This window comes from Perna viridis, chromosome 1, assembly GCF_037379345.1.
Source record: "Perna viridis isolate PV_CMFRI_1.1 ecotype Kerala chromosome 1, ASM3737934v1, whole genome shotgun sequence".
NCBI lineage: Eukaryota > Metazoa > Mollusca > Bivalvia > Mytilida > Mytilidae > Perna > Perna viridis.
Window position 1 is genome coordinate 6,295,144 of NC_142445.1, and position 12,753 is coordinate 6,307,896.

Below are 12,753 nucleotides of genomic sequence, written 5' to 3' on the forward strand. Positions count from 1 at the left end.
ATGGTTTTCTGCAAGTTATATAAAAAAAGATATTTTTTTTTTATAATTAAATGAGGCCATTAACTGTTTATCTGTATTTAGTAAGTCATGAAGATGTCATGCAATAACCTAATATAACTGTCTGTAACCACAATTATCACATGACCAGGAGTTCAGTTGGTGTTTAGATCTCCATATAAGTTATATAATGGCTAAAAAATCCCCATAAATTTGAGTGGGCATGTTACATTCTAAATAGCATAAGTTTCACCCAAAGTAGTGACCATGCTGGTAGTTGTATTTCAACTGAGTGAAGATGTTCTACTGAATTAAATTGTATGAACATTGCTGGAGGAAGAACAAAAAGAAAGGCATGTACATGTATACCGATTGGTTTACATATGTCCAGTTAATCAGAGAAAAATTATGTCACAACATTTGACTTTTAGTCGACATATAAGACTTGTAGCACAGTGAATGTTTGGGTGTAAATCTCAAGGACTACTTACAAAGCAAACAAAAAAATGTGAAAATTGGCAAAATCAGAAGTGAATATATGGAATAAAGAGATGGTAAAATTTGGAAGAGTGGTCTTCTGTTTTAAAGCATAAGAAAGTCATGATTGAAATCATCTCATCATGATGCAAGACTCAACACAAGATTAAGTAATGGACAGCTATGAAGATAAACAGGAAGTAAACGGCAGACGTGCAAAATGTTTGAACATTACACAACCCATCACAGTATTGCACAAAACAAAATAAAAATCAGCCAGTCTGACACAAGCTAACAGAAAAAAATAAAATAAACGGAATAATAGCTATAACTAAAAATAATCACATAAACAAGGAAGTCGGTAGATGTCTAAAATCATTTACATATTACAACACAGTCATGTTACAGTATCAATATTGTCACAAAATGGATGACAATGATGTCAGACAACAGATGTGCACTTTGAGAGCAACTGAAGTACAAAAACTGATCAATCTGTGGTTACATAGCGTATCTCAACAAATCGCTCTTAAGTAATACATATCTAAAATAAAATGCTTTCCAAGCCACAACTGATATGACAGTGGAGTTCAAACCCGAAACAGTTCATAGTATGGACGTAACATTTAAACACGATATAGCTCATAATTTGGATTGTCGTCACTGTAAATGCTTGACATTATTATATTTTACAAAAAGCTTGCAATTAGTCCCTTCTTTAACAGTGAGGGGAATAACCCAAGAATTCTAATATGACATCCTTAACAGGTTTTGAGACCATAATTGTGGTCAATCTTTGATTGCTATATGAGCAGCACACGACTTATTGGGCGTGGCTTGTATGTGTGTATATTACTGCCCACCTTAATCATGTAAACAAACACACGTAACATTCTGGTGTGTATAAGCTCTTTTCATTCATTTCAGTAGTGTGAATGAACATCAAATTCATATTTAATAAAAATATTAAACGTTATGCATTAGAAAAGTTCTATCATATTCAGTAAAAATCACTTACGCGTTCGTTTCGTGCCAAAACGTCATCATATATGAAACCAAACTATAACAATCGTCAATGAATGAAACATTGTACCTGTCCATAAGTGAACGCTGTGACCTTATCATGCAAATGACTATTGCCATAATTAACATCGTTCTACTTAAACCACCATTTCCTCCATTATAAAAAATACAAAGCAAAGTTTCACTAGCCATCATTTCAACAGATATAGCTAGTGAAAAGTGTACAGCCAAATATGGCAGGTCTAAGGTTACCGTAATAGGTCACGAAAATGTAAAAAAGTAGTTATTATCCTATTAGCATTGAAATAAATCACAGAGACTCAATTTTATCATTGTTTAACCACAGGCTGACCATTTCTGCCGATATTCTATCCCTCGCTACCGCTTGGGGCAAAATTATGCGGCATGTCAGCCTGTAGTAAAACAATGGTAAAATGGAGTTTCCGTAATTTATTTCTTAAATCAATCAAAACCCTGATTTTGAGATATGGAACCTTACAGTACACATTCACGGAGATCTATACTATTTCACTCCTACCATTGTTTTTTAACATGAAAATCTACTGATTTTAGTGCTGTTTAACCACCAAAAGGTTATTCCAGTATGTCTTTTGTGGTACAGAACATTTTGGTAAAATGTCAAAGAAATCCATAAGGTAATACTTTTTCATTTTAATGAAATGTTTCTGTTTGGCCTTTAATTCCAAACTTGAAAGAGCCATAGCCCCAAAATCAATACTGACCCTCCTTTAAAGGTTTAAAACTTGGTAAAAGTATATCAAGATCCAAAAACTATTATTCAGGTTATCATATAAAAATGTAGAAAACTACCCTTTATCAGCATCAGCTGGGCCAAACCATTATAAGACTGCATTTCTTTCTTTTTTTTTGCAGTTAGGACCAACTAATCTGGCAATTTCAGCCAAACTTTTACAAACTAATGAGAGCAAAACTAAGAAATCAAATCTAGAGTTCATTCACTAGGCATTAAAACCTTTTATGTACATCAGTAACTCCAACAAGTTAATTTACGACTAAGCTCACATGAAACAAGATGTTTCAAGGGCAATCTCTAGTCTTGTTTCTGGTACACTACAGACAAAGCAAGTCTGCAACCTGTTACTGGTCTGTCAGGTCGAAAATCCAGGAATAAAAAATAACTGAGTTCAACAGGTAAAAATGCATACCAAATATTACACAAAATTTGTCAATAAAAGGAGGTTCACATTCTGAATATGTAACACACAGTGCTAAGTTCGAATAATATTGATGCTATACTTTTGGATTACAGATTTCATAAATAGGTACCATTCACAGCATAAAGTAACAAAAAAAATACCAAAATTTTCCTAAAAAATATTAAGTCTTGAAAAATGTAATTTCAGCAAAGCTAACTGTGGCTAAAATGTAGGATGATGTGTACAACTGTGCCAATGTGATGTATAGATTATCTTTCAGTTAACAGAGGTTTAAATTATTTTCCACTTGAGATTTTAAAACAAGCGAGCATCAGTGAGCAGTGAGAAATGGTTTAAATCAAGAATAGACTAAAGGTGGAGTCAGTTTCTCCCATGATATTTGTAAAAAAATGTAAAAATGTAGAATGGTGGGCCAATGGTAAAAAAGTCATATAGATTTTCAATCACCTGCTTAAAAGTATTATTTGCAATGGAATGTATAATGTCCAATAATGGACCATAGAGTAAAACTAAACTGACTGAACATAAAACCATCACAAGTGGTTCAATTTCATGTATAATAAGGCATATTGAAGTCACCAAAATTGACTAGATAAGCAAAATTAAAAGCTGTATATTTCAAGATTTAAATGTAGAAGGGTATGCAAACAAAAAATCTAAAATTAGCTGTATATCTATAAAGAGATTTATACACATCAAACAGTTTGTTTACATAACCACAGATGTCTAGTGTGGGGACAATTGAGATTTTAGAGGAATAATTTCTGTAGCCACCTGATATGAAAACTTATTGTTTTCCATCTGTCATACAAAAAACAAACAACTTGCATTTAACTTTCATTTTCAAATTTCATGAATGTTTAAATCTGTGATGACCCTTGTATTAGAAATGATTTTATTTAGGAATAGTTAAGAAATGCTTTAAATAGCAAAATCATCAGAACTTATTGATGACTTTAATGGCATGCTAGTGATGTTACACCCTTTGGTACATCTGAACAACTACAACAAACTAGGAACTCACAGCTACCATAACTGCATGTCTAATACACGCAATAAGAACCCATTCTATTCCACTACTCAATATCCTGAAATAGTATGGAACAAGTTATTCAGTAATTTACTTCCTGCTTTAATTTGAGTGATGCTGCATGATGACAGCCACAGTAAAATAACCTAAAACCAATGTCATCTTAACATCTTTACCTACATAAGATCTATTATCATGTAGAATTTTTGGAGGAAGTGGGTCATATTGACTAACATCAGTGTGTTTAACCCCTCAGGTTTTACAGTTCCAATGCCAGATCCACTGTTTTTCTAATACCAGTGTTTGTTAAGGTTATTTCCTGAGAAAATAAGTGGGTAGCCTAATTAAATTGTTATGATATGAATGATGATTTAGTTTATCTGTATAGCAATATGAGCATCGGTCCTATTATGATCAAGCTAAAAGCAGTTGCTTGTTTACAGAGGTAAAAGTCTAGCATTTTCACAATCATTCATGAAAAGCAAATGTAAACAAAGCAAATTTTGTCTGATTCTTAGCTTTTTCACTCCACAATGGCCTGTCATGGCCCTCAAATGCACATTGGGCACTCCTTTTGTCGTCATTGAGTCTACAGAGTTCTCAAATTTCCCATAAATGTTCTCATTTTTGCAAAAACACTGAATAAGGATTTATAAAGACACAGTGAAAATAGGAACATAAATTAGACAAGTCACAATCATCAGAGATACATTTATTCAGAACTTAAGTAGCTACAGTCTTCAGTAAATATAAGGATAAATAAACAAATTAATTTTGAAAAATTTCATAATTTATGTTTTTCTTTTGATAACCAAACAAATGATTTTAAAAATAAGCAACAAAAATGTCATCTTCTCCTGATTAGTACCATAATCTCAAGACCTGATTTTAAAAATTTACAATTACAGAGTGAAAAAAAAATCATAATGGTAAAATCTGCACTTGAATTAGTAAAACAAAAATCAGGTCAGTACTCATTAACTTCCTGTCAGGAACCAACAATTTACAAAATATCTTCGAAAGTTCAAACTATCATTTACTTAAATTACCATAATCATTTTTGTGACTACTGAATACATTTATAAAAGTTTCAGCACTAACCTATCCCCTGGCAAAAAATACAGATGAACAGACAGAAAAAAAATGTAATCCCCTAATTTTTTTGCAGGGCAAAAAGAATACTTAGAACACAAAGTTGTTGGCCATAAACCCCCAAGTAGGTGGCTCCCTCTCGGTACACATCATTGTAAAGTTAAGTAAAAGCATACATGTAGGCAGTACAGCAAATATTTTTATGTAGCAGGTAAAAATTGTTGCCTACCATCAATTTTGAAAGCACCCTAAGCTACAACTTAAGCCAAACCATATCAAATTTCATCTTCAAGATCTATCCTAAAATTTCCCCATATTGACATACAAGAAAAGGCATAACAATAGTTTATCAGTATTGAAAATAACTTGCTTGAATACAACAAAAATCATTTTTCGAACAGGAGTGTTGAAAGTTCAACAGATCAAATTTTTAGATCATATTACAAATTAAGTAAATTGAACTCTAAAACAGTGTCATGAACTATTGAGAATTGCCATAACAGTAAATTAGAACTATAAGTTTTATGAGCTGCTCTTGTGTAAAATAGAAGAAACAAAGTTTTATCAGGATATTAAGTGCTTACAATGATAATCTTCTAAAATATATGAATAAAATCTGTCTGAAAACTAGATCAGAAATCAGCTGATAAGAGAATGTCAATGTCAATTTTTAGTTCCTTATAATGGCACTTTTTTATCATGAAAAACAAGAATGACAAGTGATAATTCATTTGAATTGCTTCATTTTGGGATATTATCATTCTATAAAAGTTGTGGTCTAGACCAGTCTTGGAGAACATTATTGAGAACAAAGCAAACAACATCAATAACAGAAGTGTGGCTAATGACATCAAGAGAATTCCAATTAACATCAGCTGATACAATCAAAGTATCTTTTTTACTTAAATGAGGACAGGTCTAATCTGCTGACATAGGTATTTCTCAGGTGAAAATGGGGTGAAATTCAGGTTAACAACAATTTAATAGGTTTTGGTCTGTTTTATCTACTGTTTTTTAATTATTAACTGCTAGAAAAAAAATGCTAACAGAAAGGTAACATTTAAAATTCATTTTTTTTCTTTCTCCATTTTTTCAGTAGGGTATGTAGGTTTTAGTAATTGATCTAACAGGTCAAAAAATAGTGTCAACCAAAAAATGCATTATGAAAACCTGATAGTGGAGATTTAGCTTTGGTCAAAATACAGTTATTATCATCTTTAATGAAACTATCTGTGAGCTCAATGTGTCTAATTATTATGCACTTCCATGTACTGGGTAGTTACATTAGAAGTATCGGTTCACAGATTGATGTTTCATTTACATACTAGTCTAGAAAGTGACAAAAAGAAGTTGTATTTTTATGTCTGCCCCTCCTTTGTGTCAAGGCTTTTATGTCTGCCCCTCCCTTTGGTCAAGGCAAAACAAAAATCAGTATAGAATATGCATTATGACATATTTGAAAACAAAACAAAAAACTATTCAAGTAACAATAATCTCACTACAGCAACCAGTTGGTATCATAGGCAAAAGGTGGACCCCAGGAGACATTCCTTTCAAGAACATGAAGTTGCATACCCCACTTGTACAGAAAGTTGACATCAGACGGTGTATGCTTACAAATTATACCACATCTATATAAAGCTACATACCAAATTTAAAATCAATAAGTCGAGTCGGTGCTGAGACTTCCTTCTAAATAATTCTATATATTAACAAATGAGCAAGCCCGTGAATCACAGGGCAACTAAAATTACTTACAATATGTGCACCATTTACTTAAAGCCACATACTAAATTTTAAATCTGTTCAGTGGAAGCAAAGTTTTTTATGCCAAATTTTTTTTCCAGGCAGATGGACAGACAGACAAGGTGATTCCAATATACCATCCACTTGTTGAGTGGGGGTCCAAAATAGTACTCATACTTTTATATTATTTAGAATTATAATGCACAAAGAACACACTTTTCATGTCCAATCTAGCTAAGCCACTGACAGTGTTACTCTGTCTTTACTGGAAACACTTTTTTTTATTTCCACTCTAGCTATGCCACTCACAGTGTTACAGTGTCCTCACTGGACACACTTTTTTTTATTTCTACTCTAGCTATGCCACTCACAGTGTTACAGTGTCCTCATTGGACACAATTTTTTTTTATTTCCACTCTAGCTATGCCACTCACAGTGTTACTCTGTCTTCATTAGACGCACTTTTTCAGGCAGAAACCTACCTGAGTTAAATTATCTCCTATTTCATTGCAGTTTTCTTCCCTCAAAAAGGGAAAATGACTGTGATAGGGTGTTGTTGTTTCTGACACGGAAAATGATCAAATACGAAGGACATTCACATATGGATAACATATGACTTGTGAAAAATGCTAACAACATGTATGGTAAACAACAAGTGTAGGTGGTGCTGTTTGCCTGACAGATTAGTAAAACAGGGATTTCTTTGGATTTTGAAAACTACTGAAACTGGTAGTGAACTTTGGTGCTATGATGATATTTCCTTGTTTGAAATTGGATCATCCAGAATTATTTCATTTTAAGTGTTTCTAGATTCCAATGAAATTAATTATCCTCCAATACCGCATACTGAAGATATTCACTGAAACTTTTAATAATACTTGACGACACTGCACACATACATAATTGTATACATGTGAATGTAAAATAAGAGGGTCAAAGGTGATAACGTAGAATATACATGTACTGTACATGTATAGTTGACCTAGCTTCATTCTTGTTTGTAATCGTGCCTTAGAATAAAAATTCTCACAAATTTTGAATTTGGAATAGGTTATATGCAAATGTATGATGCTGTGTTCTGATTAAGATGCAAAAGCATATGACACCCTGATTCATCACAAGTTAAGGTTTTTTGTAAGAAACCATGTTATAACTGAGGAGGGGTTAGGTCATAGGATCTTTTTGAAACAAAATGTTCCAACTTTTTTTTACCCATTTAATGATTAAAATTGTTATCTAAGTATTATTTTGAACTATCATTTTTTTCCTACAGTACCTCCACATAGCACAGGCCCTTGTTTCTATCAATGTCCACACATGTATACCCAGAGAAGAATCTTTCTTGGGGTATGTGTGGATAGTGAAAGAAACAAGTACTTGTGACACACAGCTATAATTGAACAATGAAAAATGACTGGCAATTGAAAATTTTCCAAGTACATCTAAAATATTAGATATACACTACAACAATTACATTTTGTATCTTTTTTGATTAAAGCTTTCAGACTTACGGATAGTAATTTTCCCTTTGCCATCTATGTTATATTTATATCCCCACATGTAAAGTGAGGGTATAAAGTGATGGAGTGTCCGTCTGTTCTTCATTCAGCTACACGGGGTTGGGAATATACCTTTTAACCTATAGTCCTCCTACATCACTGATTGGTATTGAATGAAAATTTCAAAATATCTCCTGTTTAAATTTTGATCCAAATCAATTTTTGCAGTTTATAAAAAAAATTATAAATACAAAACTGTTGCAAATATTTAAAAATGAAACAGTTCAGTTGTTATAGACAATCTAAAAAGTTATACAGTCACAATTATTGTTAAGATCACCTTGAAAAGGATTGTACAAAACCTATTCTATTTTAACAAATATTTTTTCCCAAATTTTTTTTTTAACAAACACAAGTCATGATCCATTTTTTATTCAACGTACACCCCATTCAAAATCATTTCAATTAATGATCTAGGCTTTATCTGATTATTTTTTTCACACAGTGTTTTGTTTTTTTATGATAATTTCTTGTTTACAAATAATATTCTAAATTAAATTTTAACCCTTTTTCATTATAAAGTGACTTTAAAGGTCATTATCAACAACAATAAACATTGATTCCCTTCTCCGCCTCAACTAAATGAGAGCTTGACTTCTATTGTTCTCATCATGGTAGGTTTCTGCCAGTTTTATTTCCACTATAACTATGCAATGCATGATGCTACTCATAGGCACCATCCTATCAGTCCCTGTCTTGACTTGAACATCCATAAGATACAAAGCTGCCAATATCATATCAATATGGCCCTATTCTAAGGTTAAGGGAGATAACTTATAGAAGAATACTTACAGTAAGAGCAGATAACAGGCTTGACAAAATAACAATCCAATAATCTGTGAGGAAGTGGGGCTGGTGGAGGTGCTGCTGTCTCTGAAATAAAAAAAAATATAAATACAAAACTGTTGCAAATATTTAAAAATGAAACAGTTCAGTTGTTATAGACAATCTAAAAAGTTATACAGTCACAATTATTGTTAAGAGCACCTTGAACAGGATTGTACAACACCTATTCTACTTTAAAAAGTATTTTTGATCAATTGAGGAAACTCAGATTTTAAATTAAAATATCACAGTACATGTATTTTCAGATCACAGTACTTTCACTTTGGGTCCAAGCGATTGTAGAAATATAGAGTTTGAATGTTCAAATCTTTGTATTGATTTAATTATAAGTATTTGATGGTGATAAAAGTGTTTATTCATTAGATTTATCATTTGTCAAGCGACTGCTGAGCAGTAAATACTGATAAATTTGATTTTATATGAAAAAAAAATTGAGTTGAAGCGAGGCACCCAAAATCTGGGATCACCCTTGTAAAGGTTTTTATTTTAGTGGGGCAACAAATCTGACAGTGGGAGCAAGTCCCTGTGGTTGATGTAGAAACTTTCCCATACCTATTACCCCATGACTGAATAGTTATAGTGTAGAATATGATACCAACTGGGTAAAAGATACAGGGTTGCAATGTGGGTATAGGGTACATTATGACTCCCACCCACAGGGTTAAAGGCTGATCCGTCCTAAACCAGACACCTCATAACTCTGTAGGTTTTGGGTATGACATGAGGTTAAGTATACAGGGTTGCTATGTGGGTATAGAATACTTTAAGACATCCACAGGATAAATGTTTTATCCAGAACCTGTCCTAAACCTGACACCTCAAGACCGTGTAGCAATTGACACCAACAGGGTAAAGGGTACAGAGTTGATCCATAACCTGGCCTAAACCTGATGCCTCAAGACCGTGTAGCAATTGGGTATGACTTGACACCAACAGGGTAAAAGGTACAGAGTTGATCCATAACCTGGCCTAAACCTGATGCCCCATTACCTTTAAGTAAATACCTAATTAACCTTCTTGACAGAATACATTTAACTAGTACAAATATAATTAGTTTGAAAAACATATCAAGACAAATCAAAATCAACCAGACATATGATTAACTCAAGGAGTGCTATTTAATTGTTATTGACCTCTAATTTAGGAATCCACTGTAATAACTAAACTGTATTATACTATTGGTGCTACTAATGCCTTATGTGTTTTGGTAGGGTTAAAATGAGATATTCGTAGTTCCTTAGATGACTAGGCATACCTCATGCTGATATCCATAGAACAAAAAAGACATCAGAAAAAAAGACTAAAAGTCCTAAAAGATGGGTCTTTTTTCAGCCTTTTCGACTGAGGGGTAAGAAATTTTGTCACAATATACATTGGATTATATATATTGTTAGCTAAATTATATTTTCTCATTTTACTAGCCATAGGTTCTTTTTTGTCTAGTTTAAGCTGTTTGCTAAATACCAAGTTTAAACTGCTAAGTGATTATTTCTCTTTCATATCAATAAGCTAATAATTATGACAAGATCTGTAAACTGACAGAAATTTTATCTCCTAATTGTCAGACATTAAAAAGAAAACCACCTGATGAGCATGACATATCTGTTTGAGTTACTAGGTCCTTAAAATAAAAAGAAAAAACTTGCTGATGAAGCACTTAGTTATCACAAATCTTAAAAATGTCGAAAAAAAATCAATACTTTATAACAGAAGCCTGACATTTTCCACTTCATAACAAATCTAAGAATCTAAGGAGAATATGTCTTAAGAGGATTCATGCCTACTGATGCATTATTTCTGTAATTAATCGTCTACTGAACATTTGACCCACTAACCTACTTCTCTTATTATGCCAATTCTGTTGATAATAAAATTTTAATTGATTCAATATTAATCTATCATTGTTACATTACCAGTTCAACTCACGATTTCAGTTTTATAGCATAGGACATGAAAGACAACAGTTGATTTGAAAATTTGAAAATTATTAGTGGCCTTAGGTAATATGTTGTGATCATTGAACTGAATATAAATGGGTCAGCTGTGTTAATACAAATGAAATCAGTCCTTACAAACAGCAAGACATTGAATAAAGGGCAAAGATGGAAGATTCTTGTGATGGAAAGATGCACCTGCCTCTGAGGCTCATGCAGGCATTTCAATTAGTATTACATTAAAACTTAGACTTAACTTATAAATGTGTTCATATTTTTCCTTCAAGAAGCCAAAATGGTAAAGTCATTACAGCCACAGTATTTGATACATAAAGACTTAATTGCTAAATAGATGGTTTTCTTCTATAATATTACACATACATGAACGACTTTTCACATGACAATGTGAGTAATAAGTTTTGTGACTTACTGTATACAAACTATTATGTTTCAACAAGTTGAATGTCAGCCCAAGTACAGAATTTAATAGCTATGCATGTACAATGTATCATGACATTTCAAGACCATATACAGCTCCATTAATATTCAAGTATGAGTTTCCATCCCTACGATAGTAAGACTATGTCAGTACCAAATCCATGTGAGTAAAATGTTCAATGACCATGTGAGTTCTGTGTCAATGATGTGGGATTACAAAATGTCATGACAAAGTCAGTACACTGCTCCATGAATTATGTGAGTACAATCTTTAGTGACTGTGATAACCAATTCCATGACTATGTAAGTAAAGTTTCAGACCATGTGAGTACAATGACCACATGACCATGTGAGTACAATGACCACATGACCATGTGAGTGCCAAATGTCAATATTAAGTTAAATGACCACTTTAGTGCTAAGTTTCAATGGCCATTTAGTACACAATTCAATCACATGTGAGTACTTGGCTCAATGGCTATGTGAGTATTAAGTTCTATCACCACATGAGTACTTAGTTCAATTGCCATATGTGCACTCAATTCAAAGATTATGTGAATACTAAATTCAACCTACCATGTGAGTAATTAGTTCAATGATCATGTAGGTTACTTCTGCAATCCCAATTTAGGAGGCATAAACAAAGTGAAAAAAAACACTATGAAAATGACAGTATTTGTGTATATAACAAGAGCTTTAAATGGAAATAAGCTTTAATTAAATACAGTAATAAGACTGCATAATTCACCACTAAGAGTGTTTAGAAACTACAAAATATTCTCTTCAATTTTTAGCCAGAGATATTTTTATCATAGAACTTATTAAGTAGTTTGAAGTAAAATGATCAGAGATATTAGCTTCAATTTATCAAAGCACAACTAATAGGAAATATTAAAAGAACCAAGATCAATCTCAACTACTGACATCTTAGTCCTACCAGGATCACTCTCAACTACTGTCACCTCAGACCTACTTCTAGTGACCAATGACTCTCCAAGTATAAGCAAAAATAATTTCATACACTCTTGGATATAGTCCAAAATAAAAGCCCTACTTCTGATGGCTATTATACAGACCCTAAAAAACAAGGCCTACTTTTGATGGTTCATGGTAGCCTTCAGGAGAAGAAATACCCAGAACATATAAACATAAATAAAAGAAACTGAATCATTGTTAGAAGTATGTTCAGGTTACTGCTGTAAACTCCTTCTAATTATAGAATACAACCTATATATTTTTTGCCTTTAAATATGTTTTTATGAGACAAGAATATTTAATTGCAGTCAACCAGAGTTCAATAGATAAGTTAAATCCGTTACAGTTGTACTCTAAAATAGTTCACTGGTATACAATCTCTGCTCACACCTTAAATTATGGCCACAGCTGCATATTTCATTAACTATAAGTAAACC

General features: G+C 32.5%; 1 protein-coding gene across 4 annotated transcripts in view; it reads right to left on the bottom strand.

Moving 5' to 3' along the window:
* LOC148627005 (phosphatidylinositol 3-kinase regulatory subunit alpha-like) overlaps positions 1 to 12,753 on the bottom strand; it is a 136,802-nt gene that overhangs the window by 69,397 nt on the left and 54,652 nt on the right. For all 4 annotated transcript variants that reach the window (XM_088565428.1, XM_088565420.1, XM_088565403.1 and 1 more), the window contains one exon: positions 8,916 to 8,996. In XM_088565428.1, coding sequence (XP_088421554.1) covers positions 8,916 to 8,996 — 81 coding nt within the window. The remainder of the gene's footprint in view (positions 1 to 8,915; positions 8,997 to 12,753) is intronic.